General features: G+C 47.6%; 1 protein-coding gene across 4 annotated transcripts in view; it reads left to right on the forward strand.

The window, feature by feature from the left end:
* FLNB (filamin B) overlaps positions 1 to 23,196 on the forward strand; it is a 142,604-nt gene that overhangs the window by 109,320 nt on the left and 10,088 nt on the right. For 2 of the 4 annotated variants that reach the window (XM_042929780.1, XM_042929782.1), the window contains 14 exons: positions 34 to 281; positions 2,712 to 2,783; positions 3,502 to 3,604; positions 4,201 to 4,341; positions 8,023 to 8,151; positions 9,214 to 9,387; positions 10,572 to 10,730; positions 11,018 to 11,221; positions 12,472 to 12,624; positions 12,731 to 12,853; positions 15,411 to 15,677; positions 16,520 to 16,657; positions 17,680 to 17,795; positions 21,965 to 22,097. In XM_042929780.1, coding sequence (XP_042785714.1) covers positions 34 to 281; positions 2,712 to 2,783; positions 3,502 to 3,604; positions 4,201 to 4,341; positions 8,023 to 8,151; positions 9,214 to 9,387; positions 10,572 to 10,730; positions 11,018 to 11,221; positions 12,472 to 12,624; positions 12,731 to 12,853; positions 15,411 to 15,677; positions 16,520 to 16,657; positions 17,680 to 17,795; positions 21,965 to 22,097 — 2,160 coding nt within the window. The remainder of the gene's footprint in view (positions 1 to 33; positions 282 to 2,711; positions 2,784 to 3,501; positions 3,605 to 4,200; positions 4,342 to 8,022; positions 8,152 to 9,213; positions 9,388 to 10,571; positions 10,731 to 11,017; positions 11,222 to 12,471; positions 12,625 to 12,730; positions 12,854 to 15,410; positions 15,678 to 16,519; positions 16,658 to 17,679; positions 17,796 to 21,964; positions 22,098 to 23,196) is intronic. The other 2 variants (XM_042929781.1, XM_042929783.1) reach the window with 1 other exon arrangement.

The following is a 23,196-nucleotide window of genomic DNA, read 5'->3' on the forward strand; positions in this document are numbered from 1 at the left end:
GCTTCCATTTTCTTCCCCTGAACTTTTCTACAGGTCCTGGAATCGCCTCCACTGTGAAAACCGGCGAGGAAGTGGGCTTTGTGGTTGATGCCAAGACTGCTGGGAAGGGGAAAGTGACCTGCACGGTTCTGACCCCAGACGGCACCGAGGCTGAGGCTGATGTCATCGAGAACGAGGATGGCACCTACGACATCTTCTACACGGCCGCCAAGCCAGGCACCTATGTGATCTATGTGCGCTTTGGCGGCGTTGATATTCCCAACAGCCCCTTCACTGTCATGGTAAGGAAAATTCCTTCCCTAGAGCACTCTGCTAGGATAGAAATAGTAACAGCTGCCATTCGTTAAATCCTGGCTAGAACATCCCCTTCCACTTTTTTTTCTTCAAAAAATTTTTCTTAAGCAGTCATGACCTTATAGAGTCCTAGAATAATCTCTAGAAATCCAGAGACCCTTGGCTCTAAGAGTTTTTAAGAAACCTTATTGGCCACCAAAGTATCTGTCATGCTAAGGGTCTTAAGCAATATCCTGGCCTAAGCCCAGCTCAGAAAGATACACTTTGACAAAAAATGTTTGTAAGTAAAACATCACATTTTTTATTCTGCTTATTCTTCCTCCTTCCTCCTCCCTCATCTCCATGGCCTTGAGGAGAGAGGTTCCTGATGCCGTTATGTCTGCAGACTTGACTTGTATCCCAGGACACAAAGTACCTCCAGTTTTGTTTTGGAAAGATTCAGATTTTGCATAGGTGCGGGAAATAGCATGTCTTTTGAATAGTAACACCTGGTGCAAAGGGAAACCATTATGTGGGCCTCTGGGCCAGAGAATGGTGAGGTTCTTTAATTTTCAGCGAGTGACTTTTGGACCTTCCTCTGATTATGAAGGTTCTTCAGCCAAGAAAATATTAGAAATCTCATTTGACCTTCAGAAAACCAAGCATTGTTGGCCCTTTTGCAGGTGAGGTATAGGAACAAGGCTCAGGCTCAAGTTCACTGAGCCCAGAGTGCCTGCTGTGGACAGCCATCAGGTGCTGTGTGTCTCCCCTTACACAGTGTCCTTTGATGCCACGGGCAACAGCGGTGCTCAACCACAAAGTTCTTATAAGGCCTCTGTGACTTGGCCCCACACAGCCTGCGAAGCCCCTTCTCACGATTTCACTTTATGTAGTGATAGAGAAGAGACTACATTCCAAAGAGAAGGCCACGCCTCCCATCCAAACAGTCTGTAATCTATTGTAGCCCTTTTTCCCCCTTTCCATAGATATTTGTTTATCTGTAAACATTCTGCCAAGAATCTGGAGGCTCCTTTTTGTCTCAAGGATGTAAGCCCTTGTCAACTTTGAGCCTGTTCATTTGGGAGTGTTTTTCTCCTTCAATAGAAAAGGGTGAAAAGAAATGCAGCTAGAGAGTTTATATCCTTATTTCCAGAGAAGGGCCCCAGTTACAGTTTTAAGAATCCGTTTTAGTCTGTAGCGGGTTTTATCTGGTGAGTTAGAATATATAGGCATCATGGAAGAGTGGTCCCCGGGCCTTGCTGGTGCAATGAGCTAGGCAGAAAAGGGCAGTCACCCACAGTACCTGGTTTGGGTCTTTATTCTCCTGTTCCAAGCTTTTTCCAGCCTTACCTAGATAGACTTTCTTTGTATGTGGATTCCCTGCCTCTCTCTACAGACTTGTGGCCAAAAGGACATGAACACACAATACTGCCTTCACAGCTCATGTATCAGGGAGGCCCAGCAGGCTGGTTCAGTTAAATACATCATGAAGCCAGCTTATCTGCTCATCACTGTTGAGAATGGATTGAAGGCCATAGCGTGGCCATTGAAAGATCGTTCTCCTGGCCAATTTGCCCCTGCATGGCCCCAAGCTACAAGAGAGCCCTAGAAGATGGGGAGAGGGCTGTTTCAAAAATTGAAGCCTTTCTAAATGAAGTCCCCTTTCCACAGATGCCAAAATACAAAGGAGTAAATGCAGGCGTGTAGGCCTTCCTCCAGGGGGTGGCCTTCCAGTTCAGTGTTGACTGTGGTAGAAGACGATCCCTCCTTTATCAGGTCGATTGGAACATGAAGTCTGTGGTTTGAAGCAAAAATGAGCTTATAAAGACTTTTAACACATTAAGACCATGGACCCTTACCAAATAACAGAAGACCACTTTTCCAGTTTCATGCCACGAAAGTGACTAGTGTTCATTTTTCCCATTTGCACAACACACACATCAACTTCATGCGTGGGGTCACATCATACACATTGCTTTGCAACTTGCTTCCATCCCTCAGGGTGTCATACGTACCCTTCCACATTAATTCATCAGACTTGGTAGCTTCTTCAGGTGTACAGGTTTACATAATTTACTTACCTGACTCCCTGCCAGTTGGACATTTTAGGTTAGGTCATGTTCTCATGACCATCAACAGCTGTGGTAAAACGCCTTGCATACATCATTTACCTGTGGACTTGCCTGCTAGCATGTCGATAGGCCTGCTTCATAGAGGTGGGATCGTGGGTTCAAAGGGCATGTGGATTTGACCTTTGAAGAAAGGATCCCACTCGCTCTCCACAAGGGGAGAAAGAATGTAGGCTCCTGCTGGAGGGAGTGGCTCCCTGCTGTGCAAGACGGAGCAGATGGGGAGGAAGCCAGCCTCAGGTTGTAGCATCTAAGTAGCAATGTCCCTTCAATGTGATTCCCAACTAATCTCCATTTGCCACTGACCAGGCCACAGATGGGGAAGTCGAGGCCGTGGAGGAGGCACCGGTAAATGCATGTTCCCCCGGATTCAGGCCCTGGGTACACTTTTTTTTTTTTCTCCTTTTTGCGTTTCTGTGTTTACTCAGCCTTCATTTCAGAAAAGCTGCAGCCTGCTTCTGGGGATTGCTTCAGCCCTCTGGGTGTCCTGGTCATTGGTTTGTCCCCCACTGATCAGTCCGTCACAATGATCCCCGCTTCCTCTGTAATGAGACCCACCCATGTCATCGTATGCGCTCCACGAATCTCCAGCCGTCATGTCTGTGATCACGCTCGGTGTAGCCTGTCTCCGCGGTTCAGAGAAAGACGGGCCATCCTCAAGCCCTCCTGCTGACTCTCAGCTGCCACTAGCACATTTGGTTTCTGTTCAGGGGGAAAGCCGCCCGCTGCTACTTTCTGCCACTTAAAACGCACCTTCTTTTCCAGGCCACAAGCAACTAAACCTTTCCAGGTGGAGCCTCTTGGGACTCACAGACATTGCTGTCTCTTACTTTTCCACTGTCCCGTGAGCACTGCTGGGAATTTTACAAGCAAACTGCCTAGTGATTTTTAGCAATTGGTCAGCATGACTTCTCCAGTCCTTCAGGTCCTGCTCTGGCCCTGGGGGCAGCTAGACTAAGCCCGTCCTGTACGGGCAGCCACGTCCCCACACCCCGGCTGCACTAGCTTGCAAAATTCCCAGTTGCTCTCTGCCCTCTGCTGTTTCATTGGCCCACACGGTTGTCCACTTTACCCAGTGACCACTGCTTCCTGTTTTTAGGTAACCGAGGAGGCCTATGTCCCAGTGAGTGACATGAACGGCCTGGGCTTTAAGCCTTTCGACTTGGTCATTCCATTTGCCGTCAGAAAAGGAGAAATCACCGGTAAGCACTGTCATGAAAGCCGCTTTGTTCTCACTGGCTTGCACTAGCTTTCCAGAAGGGTGCCTGGGAGGTGGTTCCACCTGTCCCCGACACCTGGGGTCCTGAACCTAGCACCCCTGTTTCTTGCTGTGGGGGGATCATCAGTCCATGAGCCCCTGAGATTACAACTGTCGGGTTCCTGTCCCTCCTTTTTTCCTGCCTTCTCTTATTCTTGCACCTTTCCAGATATGACATTGACACTGAAGCCTATTGTACAAGAGTTTCTTTCTCTTCTAGCCTCCTTTTAATGCCTCGTTCTCTTTGAGTTGATACTCTGCTAATTCTCCTGGCCTTGTGGTCTTTTCTAGTCTTGTGTGAGCTTCTCATTTGTCAGAACAAAAGTAAAAAACTCTTTACTTGAGTTGCCTGCTGCATTTGTAGAAGAAAAAGGGAACAAAATAAAGGCAAACGTGTCTCTGTTTTCCCATTGTGGATCTTGGATGCTTCAGGCAGCAGTGAGTGCTCTTGCCTCTGAAGGCCACCTGGGCCTTTGTGCTCAGCCTCTCTGGGGGAAGCCGCTGGTGGGCTCATGGCTCTCTCTTCCTGTGCTCTAACAGGAGAGGTCCACATGCCTTCTGGGAAGACGGCCACGCCTGAGATTGTGGACAACAAGGACGGCACAGTCACCGTCAGATACGCCCCCACTGAAGTCGGGCTGCATGAGATGCACATCAAATACATGGGCAGCCACATCCCTGGTGAGTCAGGCTCGGCACCTTGGCCAGCACTCCCCGCAGGACAACAAGACTTGGGCCTGAATGTCTGGGAGGTTTGCAGAGACGTTCAGTTGGCTGCTGTGTGGGAAACAGTTCTCAGTGGCAGGATCGGGAAGGCAGTGTCGGTGTCCCTGTGAAATCAAACAGCCCGTGTCCCCAGCAGATCCAGCCACTCTCCAGAAGGGACAATGCAGCTAAGCATCCTGGGTCACAGTTCAGGCCCTTAGCTTCATGATTGTCTTTGTCACTATGCCGAGTGTGGCCACAGGGTGAGCTGGGAGAAAAATGTGAGGCGCACGAAGGGACTTTCCAGCCTGGCCTACAGAGCCCTATGGAGTGTGGGGTTTGGGGGCGGGAGAGAGAACAAGCTGCTTTATGTTCACGTAATTTCCCTTCTCTGTTAATTTCCCTTGACAAGGAAATTCAGCTCAGATTTTGTGTCCATCAACCAGCACAGTGTTATTCTTGTTTTTTTTTTAAATTGTTCAAATGGTTCTCTATTTTTAAATTTAATATTTTGAGTAGGCAACATCTCCACATGGTTTAAAAAATGATGTGGGGAGGGGCGCCTGGGTGGCTCGGTCGGTTAAGCGTCCGACTTCGGCTCAGGTCATGATCTCACGGTCCGTGAGTTCGAGCCCCGCGTCGGGCTCTGTGCTGACCGCTCAGGGCCTGGAGCCTGTTTCAGATTCTGTGTCTCCCTCTCTCTCTGCCCCCCCCCCCCCACTTCTCTCTCTCTCTCTCTCTCTCTCTCCAAATAAATAAACTTTAAAAAAAAAAAAAAAAAATGATGTGGGGAAAAGTTTCCTTCCCACCCGTATCGCCACCTGACCTCTCCTTGAACCTGACTACTGTTAATTTTTTATGTTGGATATCAGAACATTTTTAAGACTCTATAAACAAATGGGAAATACAGATTCTTTTCAAAAAAAATTTTTTTAACATCTATTTATTTTTGAGAGACAGAGAGTGTAAGTGGGGGAGGGTCAGAGAGAGAAGGAGACACAGAATCCAAAGCAGGCTCCAAGCTCTGAGCAAGCTGTCAGCACAGAGCCTGACACGGGGCTCGAACCCCCGAACCATGAAATCATGACAGCTAAAGTCGGATGCTCAACCAACTAAGCCACCCAGGTGCCCCTAAATTTTTTTTAGTGTTATTTATTTATCTTGAGAGAGAGAGAGAGCACAAGTGGGGGAGGGAAAGAGAGATTGAATCCCTAGCAGGCTCTGCACAGTCAGCACAGAGCCTGGTGCAGGGCCTGAACTCAGGACCCATGAGATCATGACCTGAGCCGAAATCAAGAGTTGGACGTTTAACTGACTGAGCCACCCAGATGCCCCAGGAAATATAGATTCTTAAGCCCTTTCCCACTTATGCATAAATAGTAGCATACACTACACATGGCTCTGACCTTGCCCTTTCCAGTCTAACTGTATATCCAGGAGAGTTTTGCATGTCCTAATGATAGAGCATGTCGCACCATTTGGATAAACCGTGATAGATTTCACCTTTCCCCCCGTTGGAGAACATTCAGGTTCTTCTCTCCCTTTTGCTGTCGCTAGTCAGGCTGCAATGAATGGCCTTTATTCCATCATTTCACTCTCATGAAGGTATATCTGTGAGATTTAGTTCCCAGGGTAGGAATTGCTGGACACAGGTATAGACATCTATCATTTTGATCGATCTTGCCAAATTGCCCTTCAGTGGGGCTCCCCCAATTCAGACACCCACCAGCAATGTAGACCAGCACCTGCTTTTCCACCAGTTTGCCAATGGAATAATAGGCTGTCAGATTTTTGGATCTTGGCCACACTGACAGTTCAAAAACCAGTATTTTGGTGTTGCTTTATTTGTATCTCCCTTGTGAATGAGAGTGAGCAACTTTCTTTATGTTTAAGGACTATTTGTATTTTTCTGTGAACTGAGCACTTATTTCCTTGGCCAGGTTTTTCCATTTGGCCATTGGCCAATATTCTGTATTGGCTTTGTCATAACAGTTTCTGAGAGCAAATTAAATATTGGAGAGATTAGCCCTTTGTGATAGAAGTTAACAAATATTTTTCCTAGCTTGATATGTTTGTTGTGGTTCATGCATGCATGTGTGCATAATGTTTGTTTAAAGTGAAAACATATTATCTACTTTTATCTAAATATTCTAAAGATGCAGATGTAGAGAAAGTAAAAAATGTCTTCTCCCATTCCCTTCTACTTCCACTGCTGGGGTGTGTATCTTTCCAGATGTTTCTCTCTGTGCCTACCTACATGCATACATAAATTTGTTCTTCCAAGGAAATGAGATAATGGCATTAATATTATATAGCAACTTGCCTTTTTCTCTTTTTTATTTTTATTTTTAGAGAGTATGAGAGAGCATGACCAGGGGATAGAGGCAGAGGCAGAGGGGGAGAGAGAGAGAGAGAGAGAGAGAGAGAGAAAGAGAGAGAGAGAATCTGAAGCAGGAACTCAGCACAAGCCCTACACAAGATTTGATCCCATGACCCTGGGTTCATGACCTAAGCTGAAATCAAGAGTCGGATACTTAACCAACTGAACCACCCAGGCGCCCTTCCTTTTCCTCTTTATAATGAGACACATTATAATCTCTCAAGTATAATATACACAGATCTCCCTCATTGTTTGGTTTTTTTTAATGTTTATTTTTGTGAGAGAGAGAGAGCCCGCTCATGCACACACATCCATGGGGGAGGGGCAGAGAGAAGGAGAGAGGGAATCCTAAGCAGGCTCTGTGTTGTCAGCACAGAGCCCAACATGGGACTCAATCCCATGACCCTGGGATCATGACCTGATCTGAAATCAAGAGTTGGACACTTAACTGACTAAGCCACCCAGGCGCCCCATTCCTCATTGTTTTTAATGAACTGCACAAGTAGACCAATGTTTATTTAACTGACCCCCTATTGTTGGACACTGCAGCCTTTTCCTAATTTGGATCTGGGCACTGTGGAAATGAAGTCCTTGTACAGAACTGGGAGCAGGGTGGGGAGAAAGATTTCTAGGGATACATTCCTAGGGGCCTCATGGGGCCTTATATTTTGAAAGCATGGTAAATGGCCTTCCCAAAAGACCTTTCCAGTTGTGTTCCCTCCAGTAGTGGGTCATTTTTCCACATGGCCAGATGTTTCCTCCTTATTGGTTAAGTTGAGCTGCACTGCCCTGCTTGGGCCCCCCTCTAGACTGGAGCAACCTTGGGATTGTTTTTCTTGTGCAGTGATTGAAAAAAAGGCAGCGAATAGACCTGTTGGGTGTCCCAGCATGGTGAACTCTACTGGAGTCTCCTTTTTTTTTTTTTTTTAATTTTTTTTTAATGTTTATTTATCTTTGAGAGACAGAGTGAGAGTGAGGGAGGGGCAGAGAGAGAGAGGGAGACAGAATTTGAAGCAGGCTCCAGGCTCTGAGCTGTCAGCACAGAGCACGACACGGGACTCAAACTCATGAACTATGAGATCATGACCTGAGCCAAAGTCGGATGCTTAACCAACTGAGCCACCCAGGTGCCCCTGGAGTTTCCTTTCAATTTCTACCTCTGTGTAGGAGATACCAGCCTTGCTTGCTATTAGGTGAATGTTAAGACACTGGTTGTCCAAGCTATGCATTTGTCCCTCCATGAGTCCCCCTCAATTTTGTGTTCTTTGCAAACCCAGAGAGCCCGCTCCAGTTCTACGTGAACTACCCGAACAGTGGGAGTGTTTCTGCATACGGTCCAGGCCTGGTGTATGGAGTGGCCAACAAAACTGCCACCTTCACCATCGTCACCGAGGATGCAGGAGAAGGTACCGTGTGGTTATGTGGTTTTATGCTTCTGGCCATCCATTTGGAGAGTTAGGTGGACACATTTCCAGGGTAGCTTTTGTTTGTTTGTTTCTTTGTTTGTTTGTTTGTTTTTGGGAGGAGAGAGAGAGAGCATTAAGGAGCAGGGGAGGGGCAGAGAGGAGGTGGAGAGAGAGAGAATCCCAAGCAGGCTCCTTGCTCTTAGTGTGGAGCCCACCATGGGGCTCAACCTCACGAACTGTGAAATCATGACCTGAGCCAAAATCAAGACTCGGACGCTTAACCAACTGAGCCACCCAGGTGCCCCGTTTTTCATAAATGTCTTATGTACAGCTGCTCTGTCTTACCCAAAACAGAACTTCTGAAGTCCTCTGTGTTCTGATCGAAATCATATTGATTATATGAAATGTGTTATGTGACTTGCCTGAAATTGAAGCATGTTTTGGGAAAATGATGGTTTTGCATTTGTTCTATCTTGCACATGTACAAATATCAAGCGGACTGACTACATGTGTTACCGCCCATTCCAGATAAAGCTCTATGCCTATGACCATTGTCATCGTGGAGACTTCTAAATTTGTGATTCTTTTTTTTTTTTTTTTTAAGATTTTATATTTAAGTAATCTCAACACCTGATGCAGGGCTCAAACTCAACACCCCTTAGATCAAGAGTCACATGCTGCACCGACTGAGCCAGCCAGGCGCCCGCCCAGGGATTTTCAGGATGGCATCCAGTGCCCAACCAACAGGGCTGTGTGTGTGTGACTCTCCCATACGCATGATTGGTGTGTAGGATGCTATTCCTTTCACATCCCAAGTATCCTTAAGAATAGAGAGAACTTCGGGGTCATTTGTAGTGAAGAAATCAGATGGTGGAGTGTCTTTCCAGTGGACAATTTTACCACGTGAACTGCTTTGTTCTGACGTGCCCCTGGCCTCTGGCTCCTGTGGCGTGTGTCAATCTGTTGTTCCTCACATGGGGACTGCCCTGGATGAGGTATGATCCCTGTTGAAACAAGGAATCTGTCTCCCTAAAGGTTCTCCTTCCTTCCTCCCATCCACAGGGGGCCTAGACTTGGCTATCGAGGGACCTTCAAAGGCCGAAATCAGCTGCATTGACAACAAAGATGGGACATGCACAGTGACCTACCTGCCCACCCTGCCAGGTGACTATAGCATCCTGGTCAAGTACAATGACAAGCACATCCCTGGCAGCCCCTTCACGGCCAAGATCACAGGTAAGGTCACCTGGCTTGCCGAGGGGCTTCCTGGAGGTATGGGGAAGTACAGCTGCCCTAACAGCCTCTCTCCCCATCAGACCAGCAACAGGAGGCTAGGCCTCTACATGGAGGTTTCACACAGACTCCTTAGGGAGGAATTGGGGTGTAAAGTCACCGTTGGGTTGGCCTAATTCCTCCCTTACCCGGTAATCCAAGGAAAACCAAGCAGTGCCATTCGGAGGGCACTTTTTTTGTGCCAGTCTGACTGCAGCCTGCAAATAGCAGGCCCTCAGATAGAGGCATTCAGATACCTATTACATGGCTACATGGACCCAAAGATGCCCTTCAGCATCACTACTAGATAGATTTTCTCTCCATTTTACAGATGGAAAAACTGACGCTTGGAGAGACAGTGGCTTAGCCAAATTCGGACATGGGTATTCTGGGATTCAGATACACATTATCTGATTCAAAGCCCACACTCCTAATGTCTGTTGTGCTGGCTGTGTTCATATCACACTATCAGTGGGTTAAAAAGGAGATATGAGGGGGCACCTGGGTGGCTCAGTCAGTTAAGCTTCCGACTTCGGCTCAGGTCATGATCTCACGGTTTGTGAGTTTGAGCCCTGCATTGGGCTCTGGGCTGACAGCTCAGAGCCTGGAGCCTGCTTCAGATTCTGTGTCTCCCTCTCTCTCTCTGCCCTTCCCCTGCTCTCTCTCTCTCTCTCTCTCTCTGTCTCTCTCTCAAAAATAAATATAACAAACATTAAAAAAATATTTTAAAAAACATTTAAAAAGGAGATAGGAAAAATGAGGTTCCTATCCCTAAGGATATCCCTAAGTTGTTTAGACCTATTAAGCAGTCAGCAGTATTGTGTAGAAGATGATGAGTGCTCACCTGAGGAATGCCCAAGACAATGGCAGACAGGTGACAGGTGCCGCCCACTGGCAAAGACTCCTTTAAAAAGTGGTCTGAGAAGACTCAAATTTCCAGTGCCTGCCAGTTCCCTTTAACCAGACATAATTAGCAATCATTCATTGTTGGTTAGGTCTGCTTATTGTTCAAGACAGGTATTTTCAATTAACTTTGGGTAATTAATTCTCACCTGATCATCTGTAAATGGCATGTGGAATGAGGGCTCCAGAGAGCTGGGGAGACCCACATGTAACAAGAGCCGCATTTGGGGGGGGCTGTTTCCCAGATGACAGCAGACGGTGCTCTCAGGTAAAGCTGGGCTCTGCTGCTGACTTCCTGCTTGACATCAGCGAGACCGACCTCAGCACCCTGACGGCCAGCATTAAGGCCCCATCTGGCCGTGACGAGCCCTGTCTCCTGAAGAGGCTGCCCAACAACCACATCGGTGAGCCCAGGCCACCTTCCTGACTGGAGCTGGGTGGGAGATGGGCATTGCCCCAGTCCGGTCCTGGGCAATTGGTAGCACATTAGAGTATGAGGTGATAAACCTTCTGGGTCACACGTGATAACAGTCTGAGTGAGATTCTGCATGGCGATGTCGACCACGCTCTTGGATGCTGGCGAGTCAGGAGGGAAGTCCTGCTTCCCTTCTTGTGAGTGTGTCTCCCTCCCCCCTCCTCTCCTTCATCCTGTTCTCCCACCTTACAAACCCGAAGCTTTGCTCTGGTACAGGCATCTCCTTCATCCCCCGGGAGGTGGGTGAACACCTGGTCAGCATCAAGAAGAACGGCAGCCACGTGGCCAACAGCCCTGTGTCCATCATGGTGGTCCAGTCTGAGATCGGTGACGCACGCAGAGCCAAAGTCTATGGCCGTGGCCTGTCAGAGGGCCGGACTTTTGAAATGTCTGAATTCATCGTGGACACAAGGGATGCGGGTATGTGGGGATGCTCCCAGGAAAAGGCCCAGAGCTCACGGGAATGATCTTTTTGCTTCTTTTCGTTTTTCCATCCTACCATCTTCCTTTTCTTTCTTAGCATCTCTCTAACTGTATGTAGGTCCTTATATGTGCGTTATCATTTAAGTCCCATGAGCCTCAGTGAAGTGGGAATTATATGCGTTTTCTAGATGAAGAAACAGGCTTCTAAGAGTTAACAGCCCATCTGCTTCTGGCATTTGAATCCAGAGTCAAAACAGTTCACAGATCTCTGTCATTATGTGTACTCCCGCCATTCTCTGCAGCTTTTCCAGGGTCTCCTCGACTCAGCCCAAGCAAAGGAGGTTGGTCCAGCTGGCCAAGATTGTGTCAGCTGAGGGATGCTTTCATGGAAATATGGAATCTCTTCCTGTACCCTCTTTAAAATGGTTTGAATTTGGTTGGCCCTCTCCAAACTATGCCACATGACAGTGTCTTCATTTTCTGCCTTCTTGAGTGATGGTCACATTGGTGACTTCTAGACAAAGTCACAGTCCCACGGGAGAGGGCTAGAGACTTTCTGGTCCTGGTGAGTTGATGCTCCTTGTTGATTCTTCAGGTTGTTAAACCTTCAGATCTGCTGTCTTAATGGTTCCCTGGCTGGACATCTGAGGCACCTTGGGAGCAGTTTAAAAATTCAAATTGTCAGGCCTACAGCCGGTGATTAATACATGCCGTTCTTGGAGGCGTGTGGCCAGAGTGGCTTTCCCAGTGGCTTCTGTGGGACAGGTGCTCTGTGGGATATTAATAGATACCCTTGAGAGGCTGCAGGTGGCTGAGCCAGTTGAGCGTCAGACGCTTAGTTTCAGCTCAGGTCATGATCCCAGGGTCATGGGCTCGAGCCCCCATGTCAGGCTCTGAACATGGAGCCTGTTTAAGTTCTCTCTCGCTCTCTTGCTTCCTCTCTCCTCACTACCCACCCCTCTCCCTTGCTTGCTCACTCTCTGTCTCTAAAAAAAATTAAAAAATTAAATGGATATCATTGAGAAAAGAGTTCTATGGTCAAAGCCATGCTCAGCAGGGTTTTTCACTACAGGATTTCTCAGAGCTTTTAACCTGCTCCTCTGTCTGGGGCTGCCTACATTACTGTCTTTCTGACATCTGGAAATAGCGGTTTGCATTTCCAGAGCCTGATGTCCTTGCTGCATGCATGGAGCTCCCCCACCCCCAGTGAGTTGCAGTCCCATCAGCTCTGGGCCACGGTGTTGCAGGTTATGGTGGTATATCCTTGGCTGTGGAAGGCCCCAGCAAAGTGGACATCCAGACAGAGGACCTGGAAGATGGCACCTGCAAGGTCTCCTACTTCCCCACTGTGCCTGGGGTTTACATCGTCTCCACCAAGTTTGCTGATGAGCACGTGCCTGGTGAGTCTGGTCCCCTCTGCCCTCCCCGTCCAACACCTAGGTTTTCTGTAAATGCTGTGCCTCAGCCTATCTGGGCTGCTCACAAGGGTCTTCTTGGTTCTTGCAGGGAGCCCGTTTACCGTGAAGATCAGCGGAGAGGGAAGAGTCAAGGAGAGCATCACCCGTACCAGTCGGGCCCCGTCTGTCGCCACTGTCGGAAGCATCTGTGACCTGAACCTGAAAATCCCAGGTGAGTATGAGTTGTTTAGGGGTCAGGGCGGTGGGCGCCACTAGAAACCACATCCGGGTGTGGTAGAACATACTAAATCCTCTATGGGTGACTGCTTTTAAGTAAGTAAGTATTGTATTTATTTATATTTTTAATACTGTTTTCACAGAGCCCCACCTGAGGAAAAAAAATCTGCTTACCTGCCACCTTTTTGTTCTTCTGAATGAAAATAGCTTTACTGTGTCACATGGGGGGGGAAGATAAATAAGCTTTTAGATTTGAATTTACTCTCTGTCGAATAGAGTCAGGTCAGTGAGAGAACTGACCCTGCTGATGCCAATATTTGGAAGTATTTCAAAAGTGTCAGCCTTATGGCATCCTCCCAAAGTTAGTTCTTCCCTTCCATCCCTAAAATGAGAGTGGAGACTGGGTGGGTGGGCCACATTCAGCCCTTTGGCCGTGAACTGTGTAAACGGACACTTCAGTCTGTCTGAATGTGGCCTGGGGTTCCTTCTATAAAGAGACGTCACTGTGAGTGCAGATTCTGAGGGTCCTCTGCCCAGAGGCTGGCACACACTATATTGTTGGACAGATCCTGTGGCACGGAATATCTATAGAGTCTTCAGATGAAGCTCATGGTGTGATCTGGAGAGGGGGCCGTTTCTCCCACACTGCATTTCCCCTCTTTCCGAACTTGTCCCATGTCTACTTACCTTGCCTTCTGAGCCAGTCATTGGCGGGTGGCGGGTTCTTCCTGGGCAGAGGCACAGTCGTCACATGAGAATGTGGGGAAAGCCTCATTGCTGCAGTGTCCACACAGAATCACTTATTAGAAAGAGCTAATGCCTTGTGATCGCGGAAAGTTCACGTGTTCAAAAACGAGGAAAGTAAGTGTCACCTCATCCCCCAACAGCCGGGGGGATGGGGAGGTTGAGGTTCACATCTGAGGCCCGGAGCGGAACCCTGATTGCCTCCAGCCTCATGAACACGTGGGGTCAGTTTCAGATCACACTTGTGTCCTTGTTACACACCATAGTCCACGTCAAAAAAGATACTTCCAATTTTTAGTGAGTACATGAGATTCCATTCCATGTCCCGATGCACCATCCTTCATCGTATGCGATGTCCTATTCCAAGTACACTCTTTTCCATCCCTGGGTTCCAACAATCGGCGCTCTGGAACGAACGTTCTCCACTGTGTGCTCAGGCTACCTTCATGTCGGATGGATGTCCCAGCGTGGGACTACTGGGCTGATGTGTTTCAAAAACTGCTACACCTTGGCAGACTGCCCTCCAGAAAAAGGATCAGTACCCGTTTATCCATTCCCCCACCAGCACTGGGCACTGTGTTTGGTTCCCACTTTGATCATTCTGATGGAAAATAAGGGGTCCGGTTTCCAGCTTCATTTCTCGGGTCACTAGGGACATGGACTGTGTTTTCAGTTGCTTTACATTTCTCGTTGTGCAAATCAGCTGCTTGTTCCCTTTGTCTGTTTGTTTCCTGAGGAACTAGTGTGGTCGATTACTCTATCTAAAGACTCTCTGGCTCAGTTCCTATTTGCTGTGATCAGCTACTTGGTACCAGATGACTCTGGATGAAACTCACTCTTCCTCTCATTACCTAAATGGTCCCCTGTTGTCAGAGGACAGCTCACCAACTTCCAGATGTCTTCCAGACCCAGGCCATGTGGGGTGACCCTCTCCTCAACCCCCCTTCCTTTCTCTGTCCTCAGGGCTCAAAGTCATGGCTGCTCAGCCCAGATCGTGTAGGGCTGGCGAGCGCGCTTCATGTGGCTCTAGGTGATGGCATTACTTGGTCACCCAGCATGCGGTGTACCTGTCTCCACCACGTCAGTGCAGGCACAGTCACTGGCATGGCATGAGCACGTGTCAGGTGCAGCAGACGTGGTCTGCTTCCCAATGTTGGTGACCTGAGACGTCACTTTCTGAAAGCACGGCCTCTGGTATTTGATTTGCTCAAAGCTTTGCTCACGCATGGTTTCCCTTTGCCGTTGTGACCAACAGGTGTTCACCTTTTTTCTCTAAATGCATTTTTGTCTTGTTGCCTAAAAGAAATGCCAAAGCTTCTTGAAAGTACGGGGTGATGCGTCTGGAGTTTTCTACCCTTACCCACCTATGGAGAAGAGCCTCTATAAGCATGCTAGATGGCCACATACCACCTTTGGCTTAGAAACATCTGAGCTATTTTAGTTTTTATTTACATGCTGTAACTGCCAGCCCCAGACTCTGGTTTGAAACTGCCATGTGGAATTAGCTCCAGCCAGGAAGACTGTAAAAGTACTTGGTGGGGCAAAAAGTGTCACTGTCCCTAGAATGTTCTCTGCACTGGGTGGCCAGAGGGGCCCTACTGCCTCCATGCTGGCCACAGCCTCCCAGGATTTGAGGGAGACAGGAGGGTAGGTATCCCGGCTGAATGGGAAAAAGCCTGAGCATCCCACACCCCTGGGCTGCACCCGCCTTGCCAACCTCTGCTGCCTGTCCTGCATGTCCTGCTCTGTGTTGGTCCCTCACCCTAACCCTGCTCTCTCTACCTCCCCAAACTCCTGCCCCCTTTCAGAAATTGACAGCAGTGACATGTCGGCCCATGTCACCAGCCCCTCTGGCCGCGTGACCGAGGCAGAGATTGTGTCCATGGGGAAGAACTCGCACTGCGTCCGGTTTGTGCCCCAGGAGATGGGTGTTCACACAGTCAGCGTCAAGTACCGCGGCCAGCATGTGACCGGCAGCCCTTTCCAGTTCACGGTGGGGCCACTCGGCGAGGGGGGCGCCCACAAGGTCCGTGCGGGAGGCCCCGGCCTGGAGAGAGGAGAAGCAGGTGTCCCAGGTGAGCATTCGGGCAGGCTTTTTACTTGGGTAGAAGACAAGGGGCCTGGCGGTGTCAGCACCCCGCACCCTTCACCCTATTCCAGAGAAAGACTCAGTGTATGTGATTCCGATGGTGGTTGTTAAGGGGCATTCTTTAAAACAAGGCTTCTGTAGGGGCGCCTGGGTGGCTCAGTTGGTTAAGCATCCGACTTCGGCTCAGGTCATGATCTCACAGTTCGTGGGTTCGAGCCCCGTGTCAGGCTCTGTGCTGACAGCTCAGAGCCTGGACCCTGCTTTGGACTCTGTGTCTCTCTCTCTCTCTGCTCCTCCCCCACTCACGCTCTGTCTGTCTCTCTCTCTCAAAAATAAATAAACATTAAAAAAAATCGTTTTTAAACAAGGCTTCTGTGGCTAAACATGTTTGGGAATGGCTCGCTGACCCAAAGCTAAACAAGTTTCTCACGGGGGCACTCCTCGGAGCCTATATCATGACTGAGTGTGTGGGCGTCGGAGTGAGGAGCAGACTGACAAAGCTCTTTGTAGAGCATCCTTCAACAATAACATTCCGTGGAACACACTAGAATTCTACAAAACCTATTGTAGTGGTGGTTGCTGGCAGAAAGATCTACAGGGACAAAAACAGAACATTCTCATCTTTTTCTGCCTTAGTTGGTGTGTTCAAAGATGTCTTGTTTCTTATGAACTTAATGTTTTCATGGGTGGTGCTTGGGAAACATCAGTGATTCCTTCCCTTAGGGCCCTGCTTGGGGTTAAAGAAAAAGGCAGCATGTAACCCAGCATCGTTTGAGCAAGAGGGCCTATCTGGGGCTCAGTCACTAACCAGGTGTTTCTTTATCTCAGCTGAGTTCAGCATCTGGACCCGGGAAGCAGGCGCTGGGGGCTTGTCCATTGCCGTTGAGGGTCCCAGTAAGGCCGAGATTACGTTTGATGACCATAAAAATGGATCGTGCGGTGTGTCTTATATTGCCCAGGAGCCTGGTATGTAACCAAGGACCAGCTGAGGACGTTTTCCTTGTAGGGGGATGGTTAGATTGTAAGGAGCAGAATTCTGTCAAGCTAGCTCAATGAAAAGAGGAATTTGTATGGGCGCATGGGAGCATCTCCTAGAAATCATGTCAGACCTCCAAGGGGCAGGAATTCTTGTTCTCTTGTCCTTCTCTGTTGGCCTCTCTGCCTCCGGCTTTCATTCAACCATGTCGTTCTTTCCACGGACCAGCCTTCTCCACCCATCCTTGGCCACTAGCTGTTGTGGCTTCTCTGAAAGAGTGGCCTCAGCATCTGAGCTCCCTTGAGCAGCAGCTCTTGGCCTTTTGTGTGCCATGGATCCCTCTGGGCATAAAACCTATGGGGACTGTTCTCAGGATAATGTTTTAAAACATATAGAATAAAATACATTGGATTATAAAGGAAATCAATTATACTAAAATGTAGTTATCAAAATCTTCAAGAAATGTGTAACACAGCAACAGATGGTTATCTTTATTAATACATTAAATCGTAGGATTTGGTGATGGTCTATTAGCTACCGCAATTTCAAAATAGTGGTAAGTATAAATGACATGTCAAGTTGTATGTAAAACTGTAAAGTAATGAAAAATGTCTGTGATCTTTGTTGGTGACAAAGTCACAAGTGCTTCTAATGTGCCGTGGTTTCTTGTTGACATTTCTAAAGAAAGGAAATGCTACATTTTAGCTTGAAGTTAGAATAAAGATAAAATTTTTGTTTCCCCATTCAAGTTTCATGGGTCTCCTGAGCTGTATACACAGGCCATTGGAGAGGGCCTGTGGACCCAGGTTAAGAATCTCTGCCCTTGCCCAACTAAGAGAATCCTATTGGCTCGGCTTCAGCCAGGTGACCTGCCCTCAACCCACCAGCCATGGCCACGGAGCGGGGGTAGGATCTCTTGGAAGACATTTCAATCCTAGCAAAGAAGCAAGAGACTGCTCTGGAACCACCTTCGCAGAATCTCTGAAATGATGGGACTGTCCTGTCCCCACAGGTAACTACGAGGTATCCATCAAGTTCAACGATGAGCACATCCCCGAAAGTCCCTACCTGGTGCCAGTCATCGCGCCGTCCGACGACGCCCGCCGCCTCACTGTTCTGAGCCTTCAGGTGAGACGCAAGGAAGCATCCATCTCATTGGCCACAGGCCGACCAGTGAAGCCCTGGACTCCGGAGGCCACTTCAATCCCCTCAGTCAAGGGCCCATCCCGGTTTGACCGCACATGCTGCCAACTTATAGGGGAGATTTCCCATGGCAGAGTCAGCCCCCGCCCCCACACTGAGGACAGGAGACAGTTGGGGCAAGTGAACACAGAGCCACAGTCAACGAACACCTCAGCGTTTGAGAACAAGTTTGTTTTTTAAATAGTTATTCAAGAGAAACAAAGGAGGCCTGTTAATTGGTTAAGCGATAAGGAGGGCTTTCAAACAGAACAAACACAAGACTAACAGTCCATTGATGTTTTGCCTACTATTTTTGGCTTCCTTTTTGTCAAGTAAGTCAATTGTGATTGATTTTACTATGGTGATTTATTTATAAGTGTGCAAGGCACTGTGTAAGAACTTCATCAGTATTACCTTGTTCAATCCTTGCAACAGCCTGGTCAGTAGGTTTCTCTTGACCCCATTTTAAAGATGGAAAAACCAAGGTATAGATTGGTTATGGCTACCAGGAGCCAGCTAATATGAGGCAGAGTGAGGTCTCTGTGGCTCCAGAACCTGTGGTTTTAACGGTGGCCTCCTTAATCCCCACCCTGGCACGGTAGCATGTGATTACTGTCTTAAATAGGCTCTTGAATTCAAGGTTGCATTAGAGCCGGCAACCAAACTAAGAACCACTAGAGATGCCTTTGGGTCTTTGCTCAGGACATTGAAAAATAACTAGGTGTCTGCATCAGGAGTAAGCAATTCGGTTGAGGAATAACACCATAATCCCAAAATCTGATTTTTGGTTAAGGGGCTTTCCAACTAGCTTTCAGCTACCCCCGGTTCTTAAAAATACTGAATGAAAACCCAGTCCTGTATCTCAGGTTGGTGATGTCATCGGATCTATTTCCATGCATTTGGTTTACGTTTCAGATTCTGACCTTACCCTGAGGAGAATTGGAATTGCTAGTTGTTCGAAATATCAGGGAACCCAAACTGACCCCCAAACAAAAATCACGGTCCACAGATTGAAGAGGCCTCATCTGGAGCATACCAAGGGTGCTAGCTGGTCACTGTGGTGTAGATGTTTTTCTTGTGTTTCATTTAAAGGCTTCTTAACAGAAGTTCCTTTTGTGGCCGACTTAACTAAAACCTATGGAGGGAGATAAACCCAGCATTTGTTGAGGCAAAGAACCGCCCTCATGCATCTCGAAGATTTCTTTCAGATCTTCTGAGGTGTTTATCTCTCTCTTGAGGATTTAGCGGCAAATGGATTCAGGTAATGTATATGGTTCTGTTTCCAAAAACCTGGTTTGGAGAAATCTTCTCCAGAAAACTTTTCTGTAGAGTCCTCTCAACACAATTAGGTCATAAATATTTGAGTAAGTGTGCAGCAGGCTGTGTATCCGTCAGGCGTTTGTAACTAGCTGCTACGGTAGAAGGGACGAGTGTCAGCTTGTCCTGTTTTTCCTGGGTCACTTGGTGCTGAGTGATACGTAAATTATCGGAGATTTGCTCGAGGCCTGCAGGCCCACATCTGGTGCTGGTTAGGAAAAGAGAGGCATGTATTGTTTTGTCCTGCTTTTAAGACTTTTTAGAAAATTGGAGTCGGCTGACATTTTGTGGAGGAAGGGTTGATGGGCTGGAGGCAATCTGGTGATCAAAGATTCCTTAATTTTGGGTGCAGTGCTCGCTCCCCAGTCTGTAAGCTCTGGCACAGCACAGTGTAATAAGATGTTCTACAACAATGGAAATGTCTCACATCTCCCCTGTGCAATGTGGTAGCCACTGGCCACATGTGGCTATTGAGCACTTGAAGTGTTGCTAGTGTAACTGAGGAACCAAATCTTTAACTTTATTTAATTTAACTGATTTAAATGTAAAAATATATAGTCACATGTGGCTAGTGACTACCAAATTAGGCAGTGCAATTTCAGTGCCTTGTTACAGAGATGTGGTCCCGGGTCAGCAGCCTCGGCATTGCCTGGGAATTTATTTATTTATTTATTTGTTGGTTTATTTTTAATTTTTTTTTTTAATATTTGCTTACTTTTGAGAGGGAGAGAGAGAGACACAGAGAGACAGAGCGAGAGGAGGGGAGGGGCAGAGAGAGAAGGAGACACAGAATCCAAAGCAGACTCCAGGCTCTGAGCTGTCAGCACAAAGCCCGATGCGGGGCTCAAACCCACAAACCGTGAGATCATGACCTGAGCCAAAGTCGGACACTCAACTGACTGAGCCACCCAGGCGCCCCTCGCTTGGGAAATTTATTAAAATCCTAGAATCTCAAGGCACCTGGGTGGCTCAGTCCATCAAGTGTCTGACTCTTGATTTCAGCTCAGGTCATGATCTCAGTTTGTGAGTTCAAGCCCTGCATTGGGCTCTGTGCTAATAGCAAGGAACCTGCTTGGGATCCTCTCTCTTCCTCTCTCGCTCTCTCAAAATAAATAAACTTAAAAAAAAAGACATTTATGAAAAAAGGAAAGACAAATGGTACCATTCAGCAGTCTAAGTTTTGAAAACTACCCTGGGGGCACCTGGGTAACTCAGTCAGTTAAGTGTCCAACTCTTGATTTCTGCTCAGGTCACGATCTCATGGTTCATGAGCTCAAGTCCCAAGTTGGGCTCTGTGCTAAAAGCGAGAAGCCTGCATGGGATTCTCTCTCTCCCTCTCTCTTTGCTCCTCCCTGCCTCTTGTTCTCTTTCTCTCTCTCTCTCTCTCTCTCAAAAAAAAAAAAAAAAAGAATCCGAGACTCTCAGGCTGTCCTCAGACCCCCAGACCTACTGGATCAGAATCTGTATTTTAACAAGACCCCCCCCAAGTTCTTCAATCACACAGTGAGGAGTGGCTGTCCAATCAAGTTTATATCAAAACTGCTAACTTGTAAAATTTTGCAGTTCAGGACTGGCCAATCTTAAAATATCTTAAGCATATGGGACACCTGGGTGGCTCAGTCGGTTGAGCATCCGACTCTTGATCTCAGCTCAGGTCTTGATCTCAGGGTAGTGAGTTCAAGCCCCACACGGGGCTCTGCACTGGGCGTGGAGCCTGCTTTAAAAATATGTATCTGTATCTTAATCATCTAGATCTCTAATCCCTTCCTCCCAGAGCATGGAGGGTGAAACTTACCCAGTGAAGACTGAAAGCTATCCTTTTCCCTATTGTGTTTTCAACGGGGTACAGACAACTTCTAAATGCTTATTAATATTTAACGATTTTTTAGTCTTTCTGTGTACAGGTTGGGCCCTGTGCTGAGTGCTTCAAATGCATAACTTTATTTCATCCTCACAGTAGCTCTCTGGTATATATTTGGTTATTGTGCCCATTTTACAGATGAGGAAACCAAGACTCAAAGGTTAAACAACTTACATAGCCAGGAAGTGGTAGTCACCTAGGTCCTGCTGATTCTTAACCATATATAGCCCTTTACAAGTTTGTTAAATGTTGTCTCCATTCCTACCCTTGAGATAAAAAAGAGCAATGATATAAAACTTTGTTCATGTTGGTGACTACATGGTTTTGTCAGCTGCCAGGCTCCTCTTAAAAGGGGGCCCTTGGGGCATCACTTAAGTGTCTATTTTGGCTCAGGTCATGATCTCACCTTTCATGAGTTGAGGCTCTGCGTGGGTAGTGTGGGGCCTGCTTGGGATTCTTTCTCTCTCTCTCTCTCTTTCTCTGCCCCTCCCCCACTTGTGTGCGCATGTTCACAAGCTCGCTCGTGAGCTCTCTCTCTCTGTGAAAATAAATAAACTTTAAAAAGGTAGGGTGGGGGGGATGGGACTTCCTTTTTGACCTGGAAGACACTGGGTTTTCTGGTTGTCCAAGTTTTGTTTGGGATGCAGAAACTATATAGTTTTGTTAACCAGATGACTGAGTCTCCGAATCAAGTAACTGTTTCTTCCAGCACGAATCAAGGCGCTAGACCACCCCACTGAGTGTCTCTACTCTCTTCTATTTAAAACCAGAAGCGTGCAACAAGCCACCTGCTCTTCTGTCGTCACATGTTATAAGGATAAACCTTCTGGGCCTATTTGCATGAGAACTGTCCCCTGGAGTCCCGGGTCGGGTCAGTGTATGCCACCAAAGGCCAAACACCAAAGGCCGTAACTTGTTTAATGTATTAAATTCTCAGGAATCGGGATTAAAAGTTAACCAGCCAGCCTCCTTTGCTATAAGGTTGAATGGGGCGAAAGGCAAGATTGATGCAAAGGTGCACAGCCCGTCAGGAGCCGTGGAGGAGTGTCATGTGTCTGAGCTCGAGCCAGGTAAGCCAGAGGCAGGGCGTGCAGGTCCCGGCATCTGCACCTCCCCAAGGCACATTTCTACAAACGTGCTCCCCAGCAGAGGACTAATGAGCCTCACGGAGGCCAGCCAGCCTTCAGATTCCCTTCTGTTGTTGTTGCCAGGCGTTGTTTACAAATCAGGGTATAAACATTTGCCAGGGACAGGGAGATGCTTTGGGATCTAGCCTTCCATTTCTTTTTTCTAAACAAATACTGCTTTATTTTTGGTTGTTTTTCAGATTCCTTTCACATTACATTCAATTGTGATTTTTTTCTCATATTTTAACAAAATCTTACAGATTTTTATTACGTTATTGACCTTATGACATGAGTAAGTACCATTTGATCTCACTTTACTCCGAGGGAAAAGTGCATTGAGGTTCATCCCTAAATTTAAATTTCAAGGAATCTGTGTCTCTAGTATGCTTAATAGCATAAGATTTTCCTGCCTGCTCCCTTGATGTACAGAATTCTCTGACATAATCAATGTTAACTAGCCGTTTTGCCAGGGAACATGTATTAAGTGTGAGAGACTTGGCAAGACAGTAAGGCATGATGCCTGCCCTCGAAGAGGGGCTCAGAATGGACTGTGGACCTGGCCAGAAGCCTGCAGTGCCCTGGAGAGGACCCCAGGTGGTCACCAATGCCACAGGAGAACCAAGAACCAAATGGCAAAAATGATCAGGGCAGGAGAGAAAAATAGTTTCTGTTGGTGAGGCCCAGAGGGCTTCTCAGAGGAAGTGACAGTGAATGTGGGCCCCGAAGCTTGAGGAGGAACCCTGTGATCACTGCCTTTATTGGGCATTTGCTGTGTGCCCTGCCACATGTACAGTGAAGGTAGACATCTGGAGAGTTGGGGGGAGAACAGGTCTGCCTCCCAGGTGGGAGGGCTTCATGGAGGAAGGGGTGTTCAGGCGGTGCATGGCGGATGGATATTCTCCGTGTCCATTTCAGTTGACAGATTATTTTGCCACATGCCGTGACCCAAACACACGGTGAAAAACCTGGCTGTTGCCCTGGCGGGGGGCACCTGCTAGCTTAGAGCTTAATTCAGAAGCATTAATGCCGGTTGGAACCAACT

This window comes from Panthera leo, chromosome A2 (assembly GCF_018350215.1).
Source record: "Panthera leo isolate Ple1 chromosome A2, P.leo_Ple1_pat1.1, whole genome shotgun sequence".
Classification (NCBI taxonomy): Eukaryota; Metazoa; Chordata; class Mammalia; order Carnivora; family Felidae; genus Panthera; species Panthera leo.